The sequence below is a fragment of the Pteropus alecto genome, unplaced genomic scaffold (assembly GCF_000325575.1).
Source record: "Pteropus alecto unplaced genomic scaffold, ASM32557v1 scaffold251, whole genome shotgun sequence".
Classification (NCBI taxonomy): Eukaryota; Metazoa; Chordata; class Mammalia; order Chiroptera; family Pteropodidae; genus Pteropus; species Pteropus alecto.
Window position 1 is genome coordinate 4,235,494 of NW_006431048.1, and position 24,850 is coordinate 4,260,343.

At 37.7% G+C, this 24,850-nt stretch overlaps 1 protein-coding gene across 1 annotated transcript; it reads left to right on the plus strand.

Annotated features, from left to right (window-relative positions):
* Positions 1-1,780: 1,780 nt before the first annotated feature.
* Positions 1,781-23,170, plus strand: UMPS (uridine monophosphate synthetase). The gene is made up of 6 exons (XM_006905579.3): positions 1,781-2,014; positions 8,861-9,014; positions 10,907-11,578; positions 13,035-13,210; positions 14,775-14,889; positions 22,793-23,170. Exons 1-6 carry the CDS (start codon positions 1,859-1,861, stop codon positions 22,960-22,962), a joined length of 1,443 nt encoding a protein of 480 aa, XP_006905641.1. The 5' UTR covers positions 1,781-1,858; the 3' UTR covers positions 22,963-23,170.
* Positions 23,171-24,850: the final 1,680 nt, after the last annotated feature.

Genomic DNA, 24,850 nt, shown 5'->3' on the forward strand with positions numbered 1-24,850 from the left:
ATAAGTACATACTTCCATCAGGCTTATAGCAATTGATTTACAATCACTCCACAGTATTGATAAATAGCTCTATATTTTCAAGGTGCAGAAGAATTCCACAGCCTTAATTATTTCAGTGTCTTGCTGGTCTGCCTTAAGTGTATCTTCTGGATTTTGGTTGTCTTATTACTTTGAAATTTTTCTGCAGTTGTTCATTTTGTATGCATACAATGTCGTTTTATAAAGGTAGGTTGTAAATATTTCATTTGTAAGTCAAATTCACTCACGTGTAATGTTGTAAAGTGATGACCTGCTGTCTTGTTATTACTACAGTAAATGTTATGTTATGGATGAAACTTCAAAATGTACATCTCACAAGTTATGCATTACTATAAATATAATATACTAAAGATATTATTTCCGGTGGTCTTTCGTTTTCATTCTAATTCAAAACTTTGTTTAAAAAAAATATTTTTTTTCTAAAACATATAAAAGCCTTGACAAGGTAAAAATGTCACATTATTTTTACGACACTTTTAATCTAGCATTTTGGAAAGAAAGCAACAGTTTTGCAGCCTGAAGTATTCTAAGGCATTTCTCCATCCAAAATCATCAAGTAAGCCTCAGGTGTGCATTAACTTCATTCTGGTGTTTCAAGTGGCAACTTTTTTTTAGCAAATTGGCAGGCCTTTGGGGCTGGATCTCACTAGTTTATGTATGATAGTGCCTACTTGAGGAATCTGGATTAACCTTTGCAGACCTGATCCGGCTTTAAAAGAGTCTGCGTGTGCCATCCAAATACAAAAAAGACTGATTCATAGTACGCTGTCAGTTAGCTAGAGTGTTAGAGATGGAAGTTTTGGGTTTTTTTTTTTTTTTTTTAGCTCATTTTGCAAATAACATAATGTTTTAACATTTGGCCTCTATTTCATAAAGATTTGCATTTATTTGAAATGAGAAACAACTGTCAAGGTACGGGCTCTTCACACTAGCTGGTCAGCACAATCTCTTCAGAGAAAATACATAGATAAAAAATATTAAAGTGAAACCAGAATCAGTTTGATGAGTAACAACCATTAGTCTTATGGTTTTAAGGGTTATTTTCCTTAAAGTATTGCCTTCTACACATAAAAATTTCCCCCACGTCAAGGGATTTATTTGTAAAGAACAAATACACTTGCATTTTCAGATTGGCTGGTAAAGTTACCATTCTGGATAATCCTGATACGGATCAATTCATCCTCTACTCTCTTCCTCACATGTTGTATTTACTATGTGCCAAGCGCTTGAGCTACTCTAAGGAGACTAAACATACGTCCCCCCCTAGGTTACACAGAACCGACAGAAGATGTAATGAACATGCTAAGCGCTTTATAGTCTCATGTACAAACTATGACACTGTCATGTGACAGATGCCATGAATAAAAGAATTGAGAAAAGGTCCCTGTCTTCGAGAACTTACACTGTATTTGTAGAAACGCGGGGGGGGCGGGCGGGGGGAGAAGGCTTTTAACAGGAAATAACGACATGCTCAACCAAGGAGTATAGATATTAAGAGGGCATGGAGCTATAAAAAGTGGGCAGAATTTATACAATCTCTCTTGAAACGCCTGACTCCATGATCTTGGAGCCTACCTAACTATTCGGGGATTTAAACTCCAGCGATCCCATCCAGAGGCGGCCAGGTGACGTACAAACCTCGGCGCATTATTCGCCACAGCCACCGGAACTCCGCTGCTCGGGCCTCAGAACCGCGCGCAGCAGCCCCGCCCGGCGGCCGGAAATAGGGGCGGAAGAGGCGGGCTTATCGGATGGCGTCATCAGGGCGCCGAGGGCCTGGCGCGCTGTGGCGTTTGGGGCTAACGTGGAGCGCTTGGCCATGGCAGTCGCCGATGAGGATTTGGGGTCGTTGGTAACGAGTCTGTACGACGTGCAGGCTTTCAAGTTTGGGAACTTCGTGCTGAAGAACGGTCTCTCTTCCCCCGTCTACGTCGATCTGCGGGGCATCGTGTCTCGACCACGTCTTCTGAGTCAGGTGTCAGCCCGGGGAAAGGGAGAACTGGGCTGGGTGGCGGAAATGGAGACCAGAAGATGGGGGATGGGGAGTGACAAGAGCTGACTTGTGGGTGAGAGTAAAATAGCCTAGCAGGAAGGTGGGCCTGGGGAGTCGGTTTGAGAAGCCCAGAGTCCAGGAACTGTTAATATATTAAAGGCCCAGAAAGCAGCCTGCTCATTGACCCACTGACGTTGACACGTGCTTTGCAAGAGTCAGGAACATCAATTTGGGGCCCTGTCTCTCATAGAAGTACTTGAAAGAGTTCTGTGTATTTAGCCTCGAGAAAATGGGATGTGTGGAAGAAAGGAAAAGATGGTTGGGGAGAATTAAGTAGCTGCTCAAACACTTGGAAAGGCTGTTACATGGAAAGGGGAATTCGATTTTGTACTGTGTTACCTGGAGCAAAAACCTGAGGGTGGACATTTCGTGAAGGCAGTTTTCTTGGTCAATATAAGGAAACACTGTCTACAAATTAGAGATTTCTAACACAGTGTTTCTCAAATTTTGACTATAAATGAATCACCTGGGAATTTTGTTAAAAGTCATGATATGGTTGAGTAGATCTGGGACTCTTTCTGGCAAATGACCAGTCTCTTAAAAATAAAACTTTTTAAAATAATTTATTTTTCAATTACAGTTCTCATACATCATTATACCAGTTTCAGGTATTCAACATAGTGATTAGACATTTATATAACTTTACAAAGTGATTACGCCCATGAGTCTAGTACCCTTCTGGCACCATACGTAGTTATTGGAATATTGCTATGTTCCCTATGCTGTACTTTTCATCCTGTGACTATTTTTATAACTCACAGTTTGTACTTATTAATTCCTTTCACCTTTTCTGCCCATCTCTCTGTCCACCTCCCATCTGGCAACCATTAATTTGTTGTCTGTATACAATTTTTTTTCTGTTTTGTTCATTTATTTTGCTTTTTAGATTTCACATGCAATTCAAATCATATGGTATTTGTCTGACTTACTCACTTAGCATCGTAACCTCTAGGTTCATCCATGTTGTTGCAAATGACAAGATTTCATTCTTTTTATGGCTGTATATATGTACCACATCTTCTTTATCCATTGATGGAAATCTAGGTTGCTTCCATATCTTGTCTATTGTAAATAATGCTGTAATTAACAAAGAGGTATATATATCTTTTTGAATTAGTATTTTTTTTTTCCCTTTGGATAAACACCCAAAAGTGGATTTGGAATTGTTGGGTCATATGGTATGTCTATTTTTAATTTTTTCACGACCTTCCATAATGCTTTCCATAGTGGCTGCACCAATTTACAGTCCTGCCAACAATGCACGAGGGTTCCCTTTTCTCCACATCCACATCCTTGCCAACACTTGCTTGTTATCTTTTTGATAAGCCATTCTGACAGGTGTGAGGTGATTATCTTATTATGGTTTTGATTTACATTTCCCTGATCATTAGTGATATTCATCTTTTCATCAGTCTATTGGCTATCTCTCCTCTTTGGAGAAATATCTATTCAGGTCCTCTGCCCATTTTTTAATTGGATTATTTTTTGATGTTGAGTTGTATGACTTTATTTTGGATATTAACCCCTTATTGGATGTATCATTTGCAAATACCTTCTTACATTCAGTAGGTTGCCTCTTTCTTTTGTTGGTGGTTACCTTGTGGTGCAAAAGCTTTTTAGTTTGATGTAATCCCATTTGTTTGTTTTTGTTTTCTTTGCCCTAGGAGACATATCCAAAAAATTATTGTTAAGACCAGTGTCGAAGGAGTTTATTACCTATGTTAGGAGTTTTATTGTTTCAGGTCTTATATTTAAGCCTGTAAACATTTTAAGTTTATTTTTGTATATGGTGTAAGAAAGTGGTCTAATTTCATTTTTTGGCAATAATCTGTCCAGTTTCTCCAACACAATTTATTGAAGAAACTGTCCGTACCCCATTGTATATTCTTGTCTCCTTTGTCATTCATTGACCATATAAGCATGGCTTTATTTCTGAGCTCTCTGTTCTCTTCCATTGATCTACTTGTCTGTTTTTGTGCCAATACTACGCTATTTTGATTACTATGACCTTATAGTATAATTTGTTAGCAGATAGTGTGATACCACCAACTTTGTTCTTTTTCAATATTGCTTTGGCTATTTAAGATCATATAATTTTTAATATTTGTTCTAGTTCTGTGAAAAATTGGTATTTTGGGATTGTACTGACTATATAAATTTCTTTTGGAAATAGGGACATTTTAATGATGTTAATTCTTCCTATCCATGAGCACGGTATATCCTTCCATTTGTATCTTTTTCAGTTTCTTTCTCCAGTGCCTTAGAGTTTTCTGAGTACAGGTCTTTTACCTCCTCGGTTAAATTTATTCCTAGGTATTTTATTTTTTTGATGCAATTGTAAATGGGATTGTTTTCTTCTCTTTTTGCTGGTTTATTATTGGTGTATAAAAATGCAACTGATTTCTGAATATTAAGTTTGTATCTTGCTACTTTACTGAAGTCATTTATTAGTCCTAATAATTTTTTGATGGAATTTTTAGGATTTTTTATATATAGTATCATGCCATCTGCAAATAATGAGTTTTACTTCTTTCTTTCCAATTTGGATGCCTTTATTTCTTGTCTGATTGCTGTAGCTAGGACTTCCAATACTATGTTGAATAAAAGTGGTGAAAGTGGACATCCTGTCTTGTTCCTGATCTTAAAGAAAAAGCTTTCGGCTTTTTACCATCGATCATGATGTTAGCTGTGGCTTTGTCATATATGGCTTTTATTATGTTGAGGTATGTTCCCTCTATCTCCACTTTGCTGAGAGGTTTTCTTTTTCTTCTATTTTTTTTTAATTATCATAAATGGATGTTAGATGTTGTCAGATGCTTTTTCTGCATGTGTTGATATGATCATATGTTTTTTATCCTTCACTTTATGTGGTATATCATGTTAATTGATTTGCAGATATTGAACCAACCTTGCATCCTAAAGATTACTAGGGGAAATAAATCTCACTTGATTATGGTGTGTGATCTTTTTAATATATTGCTGAATTCTGTTTGCCAGTGTTTTGTAGAGGACTTTTGTATCTATGTTTATCAGGGATATTGGCCTATAATTTTCTTTTTTGTAGTGTCTGATTTTGATATCTGGGTAATTCTAGCCTCCTCAAAAAAAGTTTGGGAGCCTACCCTCCTCTTCAATTTTTTGAAATGATTTGAGAATAGGTATTAATTCTTCTTTGAATGTTTGGTAAAATTCACCTGTGAAGCCTTCTGGCCCAGGGCTTTTGTTGGGAGTTTTTTTTAAATTACTGACTCAATTTCATTAGTAGTTATCAGTCTGTTAAGATTTTCTGTTTCTTCCTGATTCAGCCTTGGAAGATTGTATGTTTCTGGGAATTTATCCATATCTTCCAGATTGTCCAGTATGTAGTATTTCCTTTTAACTCTTTCTGTTTCTGAGGTGTCGGTTGACACTTCTCTTTTGTTTCTGATTTTATTTATTTGGGCCCTCTCTCTTTTTTTCTTGATAAGTCAGGCTAAAAGTTTATCAATTTTGTTTATCTTGTCAAAGAACCAGCTCTTCGTTTCATTGATCTTTTCTATTGCTTTTTAGACTCTATTTATTTCCACACTGATCTTTATTATTTCCTTCTATTCACTTTGGACTTCTTCTTTTTCTAGTTCCTTTAGGTGTGAGATTAGATGGAGATTTTTCTTGTTTCTTGACTTAGGCCTGTATTGCTATAAATTTCACTCTTATAACTGCTTTGGCTGTGTCCCATAGACTTTTGGTCATTGACTTTTCATTTGTCTCAAGGTATCTTTCGATTTCTTCCTTGATCACATTGTTAACCCATTTATTGTTTAGTAGCATGTTATTTAGCCTCCATGTGTTTGTGTGTTTTTCAGTTTTCTTATAATTATTTCTAGTGTCATACCATTGTTTTCCTCCTGTGTGTGTGTATACCTTAATTGTTGTATTTACACATGATCTATTACTTTCATCTTTTGACCTTTGTAATATTCCTTCATTTAGTTTTGACCACTTCTTTCTACTTACATCCTTTTAACTTTTCTTGTAATGCTGGTTTAGTGGCGATGGACTTTTTTAGATTTTTTTAGCTTCAGTTCTAAATAATAACCTTGATGGTTACAGTATTCTTGGTTGTAGGTTGTTCATTTCAGCACTTTGACTATCTCATGCTTATTTCCTTCAGGCCTGCAAAGTTTCTGATGAAAAATTGAAATGATAGTCTGTGTGAGCTCCTTTGTACATAATTAGCTGCTTTTTTCTTGCTACTTTTAAGATTCTTTGTCTTTAACCTTTGGCATTTTAATTGTGATGTGTCTTGATGTGGGCCTCTTTGGGTTCATCCTGTTTGGGACTCTGCTTTTTGGATTTCTATGTCTATATCCTTTGCCAGGTTAGGAAAGTTTTCAGTTATTATTTCTTCAAATAGATTTTTTGTCCTTTTCTATCTCTTCTCCTTCTTGAACTCTTGTGATACAAATGTTGGTATGCTTGATATTGTAAATCCTGTAAACTATTTTAATTTTTTTCTTTTCTTTTTGCTGTTTCGATTGGGTATTTTCCACTACCTTGTCTTCCAGATCGTTGATGTGGTCTTTTGCTTCATTTAATCTGCTTGATTCTCTCTAGTATATTTTTTTCATTTCAATTATTGTATTCTTCATTTTTGATTGGTTCTTTTTTGTATTTTATATCTCTTTGTTGGAGTTCTCACCAAATTAATCTATTCTTCTCCTGAGTTCATTGAACATCTTTATTACTAATGCTTTGAGCTTTTTATCTGGTAGATTGCTTATCTTCATTTTCTTTAGTTTTTTAAGTGGAGTTTTTATTTTTCATTTGAGACATGTTTTTTTGTCTCATTTTGGCTAACTCTCTGTTTGTTTGTATATATATTAGGTTGATTTGCTGTGTTTCCTGGCCTTATGTAGAAGGAGTCTGGTGAGGATAGTGGCACAGTCCTTCTGGTCACCTGAGCCAGGTGCTCCAGGAGTGCTTTCTGTGTGGGTTGTGTGTACCCTCCTGTTGTAGTTGAGCCTTGATTGTTGCCGGCATATCAGTGGATGGGTTGACCCTCAAGCTGACTGGCTGTGAAGGCCAGCCTTGACTACAGGGGACAAACTGTTTTGTGGGGGCTGAGCCCAGGGAGTAGGAATCACTTTAGTGAGGCTCTTATGCCAGACAAGGCTGCATACACATCTGTGTGTTTGTGAAGCTTCTTGGGTGGGGCTCTGGTGTGGTCTGGAACCTCTGAGGATGGGCTCTGGTGTGGTCATAGTTCAGCAGCTGCTTGTGCTGGGCTTTGAGGCACTTGAGAGAGGCAAAGGTGTGAGTCAAGGCTGACTGCCACTTGTACCAGGCTTGAGACCATTTGGTGGGAGTTACAATGCAAGCTCAGGCCGGCTGCCACACATGTGGGGTTTGTGGACCTTTGGGAGAGTCTACAACATAAGCCTAGTCAGGCTGCTCTGAAAGAGGCTCCAACTGGGTGAGTGAGGTGGGGTCTCAGGGAAAGACCAGGGCAGGAGGATCAGTGTTGACCAAATTAATGGAGAGCAGAAGATTTTGCACCTGCCCATGCCAAGTTGGCTGGATGAGAGGAGAGCTCAACAAAGAAACAATGGTGTCTGCCAGTATTTCCATCTCCTAAGAGTATTCTCCTGATCCCTGCTCCTCCAGCACTTGCCCTAAAGTTGGTCAGTGTAATTCATCCTCCATATGACCCAGGCCCTTCTCAAGCTGCTACCTCTATGCTGGGGCTTGGAACAAGTTTGCTTGTACTTGAGCCCTTTATGAACAGTGTCTCAGTCTCCTGTAGCCCTTTATATCTTTGGGATGTTGTCCCCGCTGGTTTTCAAAGCCATTAATTATTGAGACTCTTCTTCCCAGAACAGGGAGCCAGGCGTGGGGCTCTGACCCCTCATTCCTCAGGGGGAACCTCTAGAGCCTAGCTGTCCTTCCTGTGTATTAATCGCTATACCATGCATGTGGCACTGGCCAGATCTGCATCTCTGTCTCTCCTACCTATCTCTATGTGGCTTCTTTATATCTTTAGTTTTAGGAATTCTATTCAGCTAGTCTTCAGGTTGTTCTCAGTGATGATTGTTCTATTATTCTGTGGTAATTTTGATGTGTTCATGGGAAGGAGGTGAGTTCAGGGTTTACTTACTTCGCCACCCTCGCCACTGGAATTTTGACAGGAATAGCATTGACTCTGTAGATTGCTTTGGTAGTATGGACATTTTAACAATATTAATTCTTCCAAATCATTAGTATGGTACATCTTTACATTTCTTTATGTCTTCAGTTCCTTTCTTCGTCTTCTATAGTTTTCAGTGTGCAGGTCTTTGACCTCCTTCGTTAAATTTGTTCCTAGATATTTTATTCTTTCAATGCAGTTGGAAATGGGATTGTTTTCTTAATTTCTCTTGTGAAACTTAACTGAAGACTTCTTTCAGGCAGGAAGTATAACTAGGTGATAGGCTTAAATACTGAAAACATAATGGATGAACTGAGGAAAACTGGGACGCCTCAGGGCCGTCTATAGTCTTTGGGATCAACGTCATAGCAGACCCTGAGTCTAGACAAATAGGTTCATTGTTGTGTTTTTATATTTGTAAATTGGAATTTATGCAGAGGGTAATTAAACAAAGGAATTTGTTATTTTTCTGATCAGGTTTGAGACTATTTCCTACTGGGTTATAGTATTGTTATGTTACATTATTTATACACTGGTTAGTAATGTTATGTTACATTATTTATACACTATTTATAATAGTTTGTGTGTTTTTTTTTTTACAGGTTGCAGAAATTTTATTCCAAACTGCCCAAAATGCAGTTATCAATTTTGACACTGTGTGTGGAGTACCTTACACAGCTTTACCATTGGCTACAGTTATCTGTTCAACCAACCAAATTCCAATGCTTATTAGAAGAAAAGAAAGAAAGGATTATGGTAAAAATAAAAGTAGTATAAAGATTAAGTCGATATGTAATTTGATACTGCTAAAATTTTTTTTCCTAGGTGCTGATGTTTTACCAGAGTCACCTTGAATGTTCCTCATAGGTCTTTTAAGTTGTTATGGCTTATAGAATTTGTTAACTATTGCTATAAATCACCTTCCTTTCCTTTAGTGTCTGGGGTGAAATACTGTTTTTATTAGACAGTGAAAAAAAGAGCTTTTTTTGCACCATATCTGAGACCCAACATTTTTACCGGCCCTTCCTGCATCAGCAGAATATTCTAAGAACACATAACTTTCCCAATATATTTATATTTAAATCACATGAAGAGAAATGCATGAATAAAATTACTCTTATAAAACAATATAAATGCCATATGAAAATATTTTTTTTGGTGGCATAAAAGAACTTTTTTTTCATTATAGTTACATTGGTTAACGAAATCCAGTAAGTTTCAGGTGTACAATTCAACAGTAAGGCATATATATATATATTGCATTGTGTGTTCACTGCCCATAGTTTGAAATTCTTAATGAATATATTTTTTTCATGGGTCCGTGGCAATAGGTCATCAGGTGGGTGTTTTAAACATGTGGGCTTGCTTTAAAACCAAATCAACCTAAAAAATATTGGAATTGACTTCATATTTGATATTAAGGAGGTAATGGGGTTTTTTGTTTGTTTTATGTTGAAGTCATAGTATTTCTGGTATAGTTTTTTTTTTTAAAGAGTCCTTTTATAGGTGCATTCTAGAAATTTTCATGATGAAACATGATTTCTAGGCTTTGCTTCTAAAAATTATAGGGGGAGTGAGGGAGTGGAGATACAGCTGAAACAAGAGTTATTGACCATTAGTTGTTGAGTGGTGAGGTGCCGTGTTTGTTTTTTATATTTTATCTAGTTTTATTTGTTTGAAATTATCCATTATAAAAAATAGTAAAAATACTGTTGCTGTTTGAAGGCAGTGTTTAACTATATGAATTTTTGCCCCTAAGGAAACTATTATTTCTATTTCCTTATTATATGTCTTCAAAAATATCTTAGAATATCATTATTTTTAAAATATATCTGTAAGTACTCACAGTCTTGTGTTCTTGTTTAAGCTAATTCAGTTAAACTTGCCAATTCTTCAAAGGGAAGAAAGGAGTTAAGAGAAAAGAAATGGGAAAAGGCAAAGGCAGTACCTGTGATAAAGCTCAAAAAGTGGGCAAAATGCCACCAATTTTATTTCTCTTTCAAAATAAAACAAATTTGGTAGTGAAAAATATGAAAATGAGTCTCTAATAAAATAAATCTATGTAGTCTTCCGCCTGAATTATTTATATTCTACAGATTATCTGAAAATAGTCTATAGTGGGGGTGCCTTGCATTATATAGTTCATAAAGTTGTAGTGATTGGTCTAAATGGTTGCTGAGTATTTCCCTCCTGAATTTATATCTGCAAAGGCCAATTTTTTGGCTGATCTTGAGTATGAACTGGTTTATTAATAGAAAAAAGAACATTCATTAGGATATTGGGTATTCTGTGTTTTATCACTTTCCTTGATCTAGATCTTGCTTTAAGAAACCTCATATTTGAAATTTTGATCATAAACATGTAAAATGGTGTTTATTTACACAGCAAAATAATTTGCTAGTTTTACTATAAATATTCTGTATATGTAATTTTGACAATTTGGAGATACAGACATTGAACAAACCGGTAATCATGGCACATTGAAGATTCATCAGAAATAAAGTAGTTCCAAAGGAGATTATCAGAAAATAAGATTTAGATCATCATCTCTTCATAAATACATGCCAAATTTATATTGCAAGATAAATCTTGAGTTGACTGAAATATATAATTTCAAATTGGAATCAATATCATTTTTTCTTTTCCAGGTACTAAGCGTCTTGTAGAAGGGGCTGTTAATCCAGGAGAAACCTGTTTGGTCATTGAAGATGTCGTTACTACTGGATCTAGTGTTTTGGAAACTGTTGAGGTTCTTCAGAAGGAGGGCTTAAAGGTCACTGATGCCATAGTGCTGCTGGACAGAGAGCAAGGGGGCAAGGACAATTTGCAGGCACATGGGATTCGTCTCCACTCAGTGTGTACATTGTCCAAAATCCTGGAGATTCTTGAGCAACAGAAAAAAATTGATGGCGAGATGGTTGAGAGAGTGAAGAGATTTATTCAGGAGAACGTTTTCGTAGCTGCTGATCATAATGGTTCTCTCCCTTCTGTAAAGAAAGCACCCAAAGAACTCAGCTTTGACGCTCGTGCAGACCTGCCCAGGATTCACCCAGTTGCAGCGAAGCTTCTCAGGCTTATGCAAAAGAAGGAGACCAATCTGTGTCTGTCTGCTGATATCTCAGAGTCCAGAGAGTTGTTGCAGCTAGCAGATTCTTTAGGACCCAGCATCTGCATGCTCAAGACTCATGTGGATATTTTGAATGATTTTACTCTGGATGTGATAAAGGAATTAACAACTCTGGCAAAACGCCATGAGTTCTTAATATTTGAAGACCGGAAATTTGCAGATATAGGAAACACAGTAAAAAAGCAGTATGAAGGTAAGTATCATTCAGGAATCTGCAAGAATGAGAAATCCAGTTTAAACTGGCTGAAGGAAAAAAAAGGAAATGTATTGGCTCACATCTCTGAAAATCCAGCCATAGAACAGGCTGTCAAGCGTGGTTGGATCGATGTCTTCTGGACTGGCTTTCTCTTCATCTCTCATCTCTGCTTTCTTCTTTCTTGACTTCTTTCTCAGGTAGGCACACTCTTCATGCCTACGCCAAACCAGTCACTGGGGTATAGAATATCTTTATTTAGGTATAGAATAGCTAAAACCTTTATTAGCGCCCCTGGGTAATATGCCCCGCACCTGGCGATGTGAAGTTGTTAACGCTGTGTAAACTTCTTGAACCAAGATCTGGTCACGGGTAGTTCCCTTTAAAGAAACCAAGGGTGCTCATGCCAGAGAAGGGGACATAGGTTCTAGGCAGGCAAAAATGACAGATGTTGGCAGCACACAGCGAGTTCTGATATTTGAATAAAAATTGCAGATATGGGAAATAATGAAAAAGTATAAAGTAAGATTTATTTTTAGTGGAAAAGAATTTAATATACAACTTAATTTTTTTGTTGTTAAATAGGAACTCAAAGTAGCGCATATGTTGAAAAAATTGGTTAATGCTCTACCCATTTTTCTATGTAAATTTCTGTCACATTGTACCTATTTAATGAGTTTTTTCACTTAGTCTTATATTTTATCATATTATTAAGACTTCTAGGCATCTTTTGAGAAAACTTAATTTTTTAAGTAATGCATGCATATTCTTAAGCTAGTTCTTTAGGATAGATTTGTCTGTGACTTTTTTCATGTGCTTAAGGTGTTCTACTCTCATCACATTGCTTAGTTTAGTTTGTTGGCTAAAAGATAAACTTTCTACAGGTTTGCATGTAAGTTTTTAAAAAATCAGGGTTATTGCTGTCATCTTTTAAAATGAATACAATTGCCTATTCAAATTTGAAGAGCTAAAGAAACCTAATAATAAGTAGAAGATTTGAGAGATGATAAAGTTGCTGAGAGATCCCTACAGAATGAAAATTTGTCATCTTCAGAGGAATTTTAGAACGTCGATATCTTTGACCTCTATAAACACCTATCTTCAGTGGAGTCCATTTCTAATTGCATACATTTTATTAGTGGTCCCAAGCTTCAGCCTGCAAGGAAAAAGTCTTAGTGTTACTGGTAAACTAAGTACAGAACTTGCAAGTTGGTTTTTTTTTTTTTTTTTTTTCTTTTTTTTTCCAATTGTGATCTCTAAACTAGCTACAAGGTGGACAGAAAATTTTCACAGTTGGAACCATAGGTCCACTGATAATCACTAAAATTCTTGAAGTGTTTCACTATTTTATTAACATGTTACTAGATTATTTCATATTGTAGTTTGTTGGTTAGGCAAAAAGTTAAAGGTTTTTGTTTGAAGTTTGACAAACATCTTTTATCCCCCTTCTTCTTAGGTGGCATCTTTAAAATAGCTTCCTGGGCAGATCTAGTAAATGCTCATGTAGTGCCGGGCTCAGGAGTTGTGAAAGGCCTGCAAGAAGTAGGCCTGCCTTTGCAGCGGGGGTGCCTGCTCATTGCAGAGATGAGTTCCACTGGCTCCCTGGCCACTGGGAACTATACTAAAGCAGCGGTAAGTGACAGAGGGACAGAGGGACAGGGTGAGAGAAGGCCAGGCTGTTACAAGAGAAGAAAATATCTTAATTTGGGGCCTTGAAACCTGCTAAAAGAAAAAATCAGCTGTTGTCAGTGTGACAATATATTAATACTAGTTGGCTAGTGTTCTCTGATATCTTTCAGGGGACACTTAAGAGATTTGAATTGTACTCCCAAGAGAGAAACACTGAAACACAGACTCTTGGTCAAATAAACATCTGCCTGTATGCTTGCCTGACCTTTAAGAGAGTTGATTTTTTTTTTCATCTCATCGTGAGTTGAAATTGAAAGATTCTACCCAGACGTGCAGTTTCTCAGACTCTCCCAAGTCTCATAGGGATGCATTCTCATGACAGTGGCCCACATTAAATGGCTTTACCTTTTTTAATCTTTGATATTGATTGATATTATTTGGGAAAGCTCTTAGAGTCCAGACACATGGTTTCCACCAGTAACTCCCCCCATTATTAAAAACTCTTATTATACCACACACATTAATACTCAACCCCCACCCATATATATCAGAATAAAACGAGCAGTGGATGATTATCTAGTTAAAAAGTTCTTCACATTTTCCTCTGGTTAAGTTTCCTAGGGATAGTCACCTAGAGATAGATCACCTTTACAGGTATTATAAAGACTATTACTTTTTAGAAGTAATAGGAATTATTTTAATAACATTTTAATTCTTACATAGGAATTTATTTTTTCATGTGATTTCAAAGACTGTCTTTGGAACTGTGAAGAACTCACATGGCCCTAGGGCCAGGTTTTAACCCACCCCTGAACTGTCCATAAATGTCTGATTTCCCAGCTCTCATAGCAGGGGGTCTATGAGTCAGTGCTAATATTTGGCATTCAGGAAGTCTGGGTCTGGCTCAAGGACAGGACATCACTGGTAGATAATCGTACTGGTGCCATAGAACAGTATGAGCCTCAGGGAAGAGCCAAATTAGAAAGTCAGACCTTTTAGAGAAATGTCTATGAATGTGAGGTAATGGTATAGAAACTGGAGACCAGTTGTTAGCAAATGTCAGAGAAGAGGGAAAGCGGTAGAAATGAGATTCCTTTAGCTCTTGACAACATCTGTTTTTTATATGATGGCTGTCGTTGGATATGGAATACCCTGTGTAGGTAGGCAGTAAGTCCTTAATATGGTTCCATACCATTAGAAATGTATTCTAGAGGGCTCCCCTCATATTCTTTTTGGAAGTAGGTGGGTTATTACAAATAAATAATTATGCAGCATCTAAATTTTATTACAAATAAATAATTATGCAGCATCTAAATTTTAGAAACATAAGATTTTTAATGTTTAGGGTATAGTTAATTGGGAGAAGGGGAGACATGGGGTAATGGAGCAAGTACGTAGATCTATAAGATTACCTGTTTTACATATGAGTTTAATATGAAATGAGAAAAGACATCTGTAAAATAGCAAAGTTTATTACTAGTTAATAGAGCCAATTTTTTATTTGTAGAACTATTATTCTGTATGATTAACCGCTTTCTTCTGGTCTGTCCTGTTGCATTCTATTTAGGTTAGAATGGCTGAGGAGCATTCTGAATTTGTGATTGGTTTTATTTCTGGCTCCCGAGTAAGCATGAAACCAGAATTTCTTCACTTGACTCCAGGAGTTCAGTTGGAAGCAGGAGGTAAATCTATTTGTTGGTCTTCCAAACTGCCTCTTTACCTAAGTCAGCAGAGGCAAAATGACGTTTTGTGTGTTATTATAAAGTTGCTAAAGAGAAAGTTTGTTTGTCTAGAACAGTAATGAATGAGCCCTTTTGCCTGGTGATACTGACCTAGATATGCAAAATAGCTTGCAGTCTAATTTTAGGATGAAAATTTAGAAAGCTACTTTTCACTGAAATGTGCCCAGATATTTTAATTATTTCCCAACTGATGTTCTGAATATGCTGCCAAAAAAAGATGATGTTCTATGCTCAAAGAAGAATGTGCTGGGCTAAACAAAATTAAACATTTGTTTCTTTGTTAGAGGACTTTGCAGAGCCTTTGATGAGCTATCTATTGTGACTCTCCAGTTGTCTTGTCTCTCAAGCTGATTTGAACATGTAACTCAGCAGTCTGAGAAGTAGAGTTGTAGTGGCTAAAACGCTGCAAATTTTCTCATTGATAGTCTCTAATCAGTAGAGGAATAATCTAGGTTATAAAAATAGATGTATTTAAATGTCCCGTGGGACTCAGTAAAGCTTTGTTTTTGAATGGGGAAGAAATGATGACCTGGAAAATTTTTATTCTTCCAGAATTGGCTATTGTGCAAGAAAGGTTGCTCATCATAGGTATGGGAGTTGATTCTGTCGCACTCTCCATCTCTTTCCTTCTTTATGGATTAGGCTTAAGAAGTCGGAGATTAAAACTCTGAACAGTAGGGTTCTCAGCAAAACTATCTAAAATGAAAACAACCGTGCTTATCACCCTTCAGAAGAATCTGTCAGGTTGACATTCTGATGTTCTGTTTACATTGAAAATTTCAAAAGTTACCTTTAAAAATATTAAAAGTAGATTTTATACTAGTCATTCTTGTGTAAGTTCCATCCACCTCTTGAGCTGTAAACATTTTGAGTCAGATTTGGATTTCTGGCCCTTCTGTTTAGTAACCATGTATCTTTGGACAGATCACTTCTTTCCATCTCATTTTCTTGATAAAATGATGATAATAGTGTTGACCTCTTAGGGTTGTTGAAAGGCTTAAATGAGATAATGTACTTAAAGCACTTAATACAATGTTTTGACACAGAGTAAGCACACTATGCTTGTCAACTGTTAATGTGCATTGTAAGCCCCCACAATTATTTGATTAGATAGTACAATTAGGATCTAGGCTTTTGGGGATATTTAAAGCATCTTGGATTTGAAAAATAGCCATTTAACAGGAGGCTTCTGGAACAATAGAATTTAAAAAAGGAAAAAGCAGGGTTTTGGTTCCAGGTGGCAATGTAGGAAGTCCTGAACTTACCTCTTCCATGGACACACCAAGTCTACAACTACATATGGAACAGTTTCCTTTGAGGGAAAAAAATAAGCTAGCTAAGGGAGGACTACATATCAGGTAAATAAGAAAACTGCATCAAAGTGGGTAGGAGAGGCTGGAGCAGAGTCTTAATATAAACCCCATCCTTGGCATGGTAACCCACAGTTAGGAGGGAACTCAAAACCCAGAGCTTCTCCCTGAGGAGTGAAGGGTTTGAACTGCACATCAGACACTCCAACTTTTAAGACTTACACCTGAGAGATGAGTCCCCAAAATATCCAGCTTTGAACACTAATGGGGCTTGTGTCCACAAGACTGTATGTAGTGAGCTGAAAACAGCCCTTGAAGAGCTTGTACGCTCAGACCCACCCGCTGGTACCCACATTAAGTAGAAAGCTCATTTGATAGTATTAGTGTTGGCCTGACGGGAAGGCATCTAACTTAACACATATCCAGGAGCTTGCTGTAACACTCTCCAGGGACAGAGGCTAGTGAGCACTGTCTTTGTGCTCTTCCTCTGCCTTGCTCTAGCCAGTGAGACCCATCTCTTTTGCTTTTTGTTTCCCACTGGGCGCCGTTTTTGCACTCTCTTGCTGCTGCACTCCAGAGCATCAGTATCTCTTGGGAGTTTTTACACGTGCCTCGTGCCCTGATTCTTGCAGCTGTTGCCCAGGGGACATCCCTTGATCATTTGCCTCTAGAGGCTAGGGGAACTTGTGTTCCTGGAATCCCAATGGGACTGTAACAATTGCAGAGGCGATTCTTAGTAGGCGACCACCCCCAGGGCACTGCACCGACAGCATACTGAAACAGCCTTCAGTCTTTCTGTGAAAGAGGCCTGTTTGCTTGTCCAGGAGCTTTGGCCTGAGGAGCAGGTTTCTGATTTGACACACATCTAGTAGCCTACAGAAGTACTCTCAGGGAATAATGGCTAGTGGACACAATCTTTGCGTTCTGCCTCACTCCAGATCACCTGTATCTCCCTGCAAGGAGCTTATACCTTTGGCGCCTTGATTTTTGCAGCTGCTGCTGATGGACACCTCTACATGGCTTTGTTCTAGTGGTCTGCAGAGCTTACAGGTCCCACTGGACCGTAACCAACAGAGAAAATGTTCTTAAACAGCTATTACCCCTAAGAGATAGCAAAAAGCAACAGACTTAGGAGCCCAGTCTTCCTGTGAAAGACAGGTGTCTTTGTTAATCATCATATAGCTGCAGACTGCGGGGCAGGCTTCTAATTAAACACACATCTAAGGGCTGACTTTAATCCTTTCCAGAGACTGTTCAGAGGACAGATGTTATCTCTCTGCTCTCCCTCTACTGTATTCCAGAGCTCTAGTATCTCCCAGAGGGGAGCTCTTACATGTGTCTGGTGCTGTAGTTTTTGCAGCTACTGCCCAGGGGACACTAAAATGGCCGGGGGTAGGGGGTTGGTTGGGAGTGGGAGACTTGTGTTCCTGGGTCCCACAGGACTGTAACAATTGGAGAGACAATTCTTAGCAGGCTACCTTCCCCAGGACACTGTGCAGACAGCATACTGAAACATTCCCCCAGTCTTTTTGTAAGAGGCCTATTTACTTGTCCTAGAGTTTCAGCCTGAAGGGCAGGCTTTAGGTGTGGCACACACATGGGGCCTACAGAGCTGTTCTCAGGGAGCATAAGTTGGTGGACACCATCTTTGTGCTCTCCCTCTGCCACGCTACAGTTTGCTGGTGCAGCCTGGAGCCCAGATTTTTGTGATTGCTGCTCAGGTGATACCTTCAGATAACCTGGCTCTGGTGGCCATCAGGGTTTACGCTTGTGGTCCCATAGGATTGTATATATTTGCATTCTTTAAAAGCTGCTGCCTAAGGATATGGCTTCCAATTATTCTGAATCTAGGTGCTGACTAGATCTTTTTGGATCACTGACAGGTATTAGCACACCCTCAACTACTGGGAGCTATTAAAACTGTAATAGACTGCTTGGACAGTCAAAGGTTTGAGAGACAAGAGCTAGGGTAGGGTTGAACACAGGTTCATCTGCTATACAAGGCCACTCCTTCAAGACTGGGAGAGGTGGTTGTTTCATTTAATGCATTAAAACCAACATAGTCAACCAAAATGAAAACACAGGGGTCTATATTCCAAGCGAAAGAACAAGATAAAACTTGGAAAAAAACCTTTAATGAAATGGAGATAAATAATTTACCTGGTAGTGTTCACAGTAATGGTTATAAAGATGTTCACCAAACTCAGAAGAATGGATGATAACTGTGAGAGCTTCAAGGTAGAAAACATAAGAAAGTATAAAATAGAAGTCACAGAGCAGAGGACTACAGTACTGAACTGAGAAATCCATAAGCGGGGTTCGACAGCTGACTAGATGAAAAAAGATCCAGAAGAAAACAGAACAAAGTATCAGTGAATTCAAAGACAAGGCAGTGAACTCACCCATCAGAGCAGCAAAAAGAAAAAGAATGAAAAAAAGTGGAGATAGCTTAAAGGACTTATAGGGACATCAAGCACATTGACATTCACATTGTAGGTGTACCACAAGAAGAAAGGAACAAGAAAGGGACAGAAAAATTACTTGAAGAAATAATGCTGGAAAGTGTGTCTGACCTGGGAAAGGAAATGGACACGCACACACAGGAATTGCAGAGAGGCCACACCGAGGCACATTGTAATTAGAGTGTCAAAGGTTAAAGACACAGAATCTTAAAAGCAAGAGAAGAACAACTTGTTATATACAAGGGGATTCCAATAAGACTGATCAGATTTTTAAGCAGAAACTTTTCAGGCCAGAAGATAGCAGCATGACACATTCAAAGTGCTGAAAGAAAAAAAAACTTCCAACAAAGAACTCTACCCATCAAAATCATTCAGAATTTACAGAGAGAGTTTTCCAGATCAGCAAAAGCTAGAGTTCATTATCACTAAAGTTGCCTAACAGGAAGTGTTAAAGGGACTTCTTTAAGCTGAAGAGAAAGGGCACTGGAAAGGTAAATATATAGTAAAACTAGTGGATTAATCACTTATAAAGCTAGTTTGAAAGTTAAAAGACAAAAGTAGTAAAAATGATTTACGGTAAGTTAAGGGATATAGAAAAGCTGTAAAATGTGACCAAAAAAACCTGGGGGGAATAAGAATGTAGAGCTTTAGAATACAAACAAACAAGTTGTTATCAACTTAAAATAGACTGTTACAGATATAAATTGTTAACATGTAAGTCTTATGGTAACCACAAATCAAAATCCTATGAATCCTATAGTGGGTACACTAAAGATAAAAGAATCTAAGCATACAACTAAAGAAGATCATCAAACCACAAAGAAGAAAGAACAGAGAGGAACCACAGAACAGCCAGAAATCAATTAACAAAACAGCCAGAACGGCCAGAAATCAATTAACAAAATGGCAATAAGTACATCCCTAACAAAAATTAATTAAATGTAAATGGAATACATCTTCCAGTCAAAAGACATAAAGTGGCTGAATGGATTAAAAAAAAAAAAAGGCCCATATATATGCTCCTTACAAGAAACTCACTTCAGATGTAAAGACACCTACTGAGGTGAAGGGATGAAAAAAGATATTATATGCAAAGGAAACCAAAAGAAACCTAGGGTATCTATACTTATTTCAGACAAAGACTTTAAAACAAAGACTGTAATAAGAGACAGAGAAGAGCATTACACAATGATAAAGGTGTCAATCCAAGAAGAAGCTATAACATTGATAAATATGCATCCTACATAGGACCTACATATATAAAGCAAATATTAACAGACCTAAAGGGAGAAATAGAAATATAATAATAATAGAAGCCGTAATACTTCACTTACATCACAACAGATTACTTAGACAGAAAATCAATAAGGAAACATTGGCTTTACTTAACCGACATGTTAGAACAGATGGATTTAATAGATATATATAAAACATTTCATCCAAAAGCAGTAGTATACACATTCTTAAATGCACATGAAACAGTCTCCAGGACAGATCATATGTTAGGCCACAAAACAAGTCTTAATATATTAAAGAGGATCAAGATCATATCAGGTATCTTCTCTGACCGCAATGGTAGGAAACTAGAAATCATAAGAAGAAAACTGGAAAATTCACAAATATGTGGAGATTAAACAACATGCTACTGAACAACCTATGGGTCAGAGAAGAAATCAAAAGAGGAAATTCTTGGGAAAAAAATAGAAATACAACATACCAAATTTACAGGATGCAGCAAAAACAATTCTAAGAGTAAAGTTCAGAATGATAAAGTTCTGCCTCAAGGAACTAGAAAAAGAACAAAGTCCAATAATAATGGAAGGAAATAAAGATCAGAGCAGAAATAAATGAGACTAAAAAGATCAATGAAACTAAGACCCGGTTTTTGAAAAGAAACAAAGATTGATAAACCTTTAGCTAGACTCACCAATAAAAAAAGGATTCAAATAAAATCAGAAATGAAAGGGATGTTCCAACTGATACCACAGAAATAGGATCATAAGAAACTACTATCAATTACATGTCAACAAATTTGACAACCTAGAAGAAATGGATAACTTCCTAGAAACATACAAGCACCCAAGACTGAATCATAAAGCAGTTGAAGTTGTGAACACACATTACTTACTAGTAGAGATTGAATCAGTAATCAAAAACCTCCTAACAAAAATCCAGGACCAGACAGCTTCAGTGGTGAATTTTTACAAACATTCAGAGAAAGAGTAATACTAGTCCTTCTCAAACTCTTCCACAAAATAGAACAGGAAATGCCTACAAACTCATTTTACAAGGCCAGCATTACCGATACCAACACCAGACAAAGACGTCACAGGGAAGGAAAATTACAGTTCAATATCCTGACGAACATCAAGGCAAAAATCCTCAACAAAGTATTAGCAAACTGAATTCAAAAATACATTAAAAGGATCATACACTATGATGATTTAATGAGATTTATTCTAGGGGTGGAAGGATGGAGGAACATCCACAAATCAAACACGTTAACACCACTTTAACAAAATGAAGGATAAAAATCATATGATCATCTCAATAGATGCAGAAAAAAACATTGGACAAAATTCACATCCATTCATGATGAAGACTCAACGAAGTGGGTAGAGGGAACATACCTCAATATAATAAAGCCTGTAAATGACTGTCCCACAGCTAACATTATACTTAGTGGTGAAAAGCGGAAAGCTTTTCTCTAAGATCAGAAACAAGACAAGGATGTCCCCTCTCACCACTTTTATTCAGGATAGTATTGGAAGTCCTAGCCAGGGCAACTAGTCAAGAAATAAAAGGCTTCCAAATTGTAAATGAAGAAGTAAAATTGTCACTTGTTTGCAGATGACATACAAGAAGTCTTAAAGACTCCACCAAAAAAACTGTTGACGTTAATAAGCTAATTCAGTAAAAATTGTAATATACAAAAGTCTGTTGCATTTCTCCACACTATTCAACTATCCAAAAGGGAAATTAAGAAAAACAGTCTCATTTACAGTTGCATCAAAAATGAAAACCTTAGGAATAAATTTAATCAAGGAAGTAAAAGACCTGTCCACTGAAAACTACAAGACACTGTTGAAAGAAATTGAGGAAGACACAAATCTATAGAAAGATGTTCTGTGCTCATGGATTTGAAGACTATTATTAAAACGCCCATACTGCCCAAAGCAATCTACGGAATCAGTACCATCCCTATCAAAATTCCAATGGCATTTTTCCTAAAAATAGAAGTTTCAAAATTTGTATAAAACCGCAAAAGATCCTGAATAGCCAGACTAATCTTGAGAAAGAAAACACAGCTGGAGGCATCACACTTCCTGATTTCAAACTGTATTGCAGAGCTGTAGTAATCAAAACAGTATGGCATTGGCATATTAAAAACAGACATATAGATGAATGGAACAGAATAGACCTCAGAAGTAAACCCATACATATATGGTCAATTAATTTACAGCAAAGGAGCCTAGAATATACAATGGGGAACGGACAGTTTCTTCAATAAAGTGGTGTTGGGAAAACAGTATATCCACATGCAAAAGAAAAACTGGATCACTATCTTACACACAAAAATTAACTCAAAATGGAATAAAGAGTTGAATGTAAGACCTGAAACCATAAAACTCCTAGAAGAAAACATAGGTTATAAAACAGTGTGTCACAGCGATTCTGAAATGTGTACTAAAATTGTCTTTAATTGTAAGGCCAATTTTTATTCTTATCTCTTTGGTATTGAACCTTTCTTAGCAATACAAGAGAATTACTTCTTTGATTTCTGATACTGTTAAACTGTAAATGCTCTATATTAGACATTGAAAAGGAATTGGTTAGCTCGTCTTCATTGTGGAGGTCTCTGGCCTACTCAGGGGATGTTTTCACCTGCTTTAACTCACTTAATGGAAAGGCATGGAAAGCAAGAGCGTATTTTTATGTAAAGCAAGAAAGGAATGGAAAGCAAGAGCGTATTTTTATGTAAAGCTAGTTAGATACTTTTTCAGGAAAGTTATGTGACAGGTTTTCTGATGTTTTATATTATGTTAATCAGTAACTTTTCTGTTTTTGCAGGGGATAATCTTGGTCAACAGTACAATAGCCCGCAAGAAGTTATTGGCAAACGAGGTTCTGATATCATCATTGTAGGTCGGGGCATAATAACATCTGCTAATCGTCTGGAAGCAGCTGAGATGTACAGAAAAGCCGCCTGGGAAGCTTATTTGAGTAGACTTGGCGTTTGAGTGTCTGGAATACCTTTTGTGAAGGCCATGAAGATCCATTGTCTCTTGAGATGTACTGGCTGGAAATAACAAGCAGCCTTTAATACTGCTTGAATTCTTCCATGGGTCCTCTGTTGGAATGACTTCAAGAGTTATCACAGTGTTTAGGAAATACTGAATGGCTTGTAATCACTGCATTATTGCTATAATAAATTCATTTTCAAAAATTTTTTTAGTGAGACTGGTGTTGGTTAGGCAGTCACAGCCCTGTCTGCGTTAAGGTCTTCCACACTTGAGGGTCCCCCCTTGCCAATCTGTAAATCAGACCGATTCTTTTAATTGCCATGACAAAACTTTTAGGACATTAAGAGGCTAAAACCAGTACATTTCTTGCGTCCTTTATTCTGTGTCTAATGTGATGCCCAAAGAATATTAAAATATTAGCTCTTCTCCTCTTAAAAGTGATAGTCCAGGTATCCAAATGGTGCTGGTTCCCAGAACTGCCATTACTCACCCACCAGAGTCCAAGGTGGGGAAGGGGGAAGATGACTGAGCCCCTGAAGATAATATCTGGCTTTCATTTAAAAAAAAATGGAGAGAGCTTCTGACTGACTTCTTTCCTTGTGCAGCAGCTGTGCACCTGTGCTGAAATCCAGTCACAGCTTCTTTGGGCCTTATTTGGATTACAAATGGACAAGCTCCTCCATTTCCTTAAAAAGACATCAGCATCAGGTCTAAGGTTTCAATTGAAGGTTTACTAGAGGATCTTACATAATGTCCCAACTGTCATTGACAGGAAAGTCAGCCTTCACCAGAAATAAATTGGAAGGCCTAGCAACGGAGCTGATGTTGTTAACTACATCTCTAGGTTCCACCACATTTCTGTAGCGGGGCCAAGGATATCCACCTTTCCTCACAGGTCTCACCTTCACACATGTGGTATAACCAGTTAGGCAGCCCTCTCTTCACGCTTGTCCCAAATGCACTATTTCTCCCAGAAATTCCTCCAAATTTCTGGAGGACCACTGTTCTCCAATACTGATAGAAATTTTCCCCATTTCTATATTTCTTTGGTCTATTCAGGAAGGAACTTGGAGGGAATGGGGTAAAGGGTGTGGGCTCAGATGACTATTTTGAAATGACCCCACTGCACATTCAAGGCCCTTTTTGAGCAGGGCCAGGGTGGCAGTTGCACTGGAATGTTCTCTTCTGATTTCACCAGCACACTCATGATCTGCCTTTTCTTATTATCTGGGTCATTCCTACAGATAGTGGCAGGTATTAGAGGTCACTTGGCATTTCCTCAAGGTGACAGCTGTTCCCATCCCTGACTGACCCACTCTTCTGACTCAGATGGAAGGAAGCCTGGGATTTCAGCTCAGGTTTTCACTGCATTTCCTGGTGTCTGCAACTTAAGAGTTGCTCTAATGTCCCAATAATGCATCTCCAGAGAAATCCCGTATGGAAAAAGCAAACTACCAAAGAATAACACCAGAAGGAAAAGGGTGTGACCCTTGGGAATACTCTGAAGGAGCAGAATGTTAGGAAGAGGAAGAACAGTAAAACTTATAGGAATCTCTTGGATGTCTTCAGTCTTGGTGATCTTGAGGCTGAGAGACCTTTGGAGTGATATACTGGGGTCTCTCGTGGCCACTTAAATGGACTTACTAGGTCAGTGGTTTTCACACTTTAGCATGCATCAGAAACACCTGGAGTCTTAAATCAGATGCTGACCCCAGGCCCAGCGTTTCTGACTCCGGATAGTATTAGGATAGGGTGTGAAAATTGCATCCCAAATAATCTCAGGCAGCACTAATGTTGCAGAGACCACACTTTGAGAACCACTGCATTGGTTAGTCACATTTTTCTTCTGCAATGAGATGGTCTTGGGGTCTGCCTCCCTTTCCTG

Excerpts from the sequence above, each read along its gene's own strand:
- UMPS (XM_006905579.3), top strand. The coding sequence starts at position 1,859 with ATGGCAGTCGCCGATGAGGATTTGGGGTCGTTGGTAACGAGTCTGTAC. Across the intron at positions 9,015-10,906 it reads AAAAGAAAGAAAGGATTATG|GTACTAAGCGTCTTGTAGAA; the intron begins GTAAAAATAAAA and ends TTTCTTTTCCAG. Across the intron at positions 11,579-13,034 it reads AGTAAAAAAGCAGTATGAAG|GTGGCATCTTTAAAATAGCT; the intron begins GTAAGTATCATT and ends CCTTCTTCTTAG.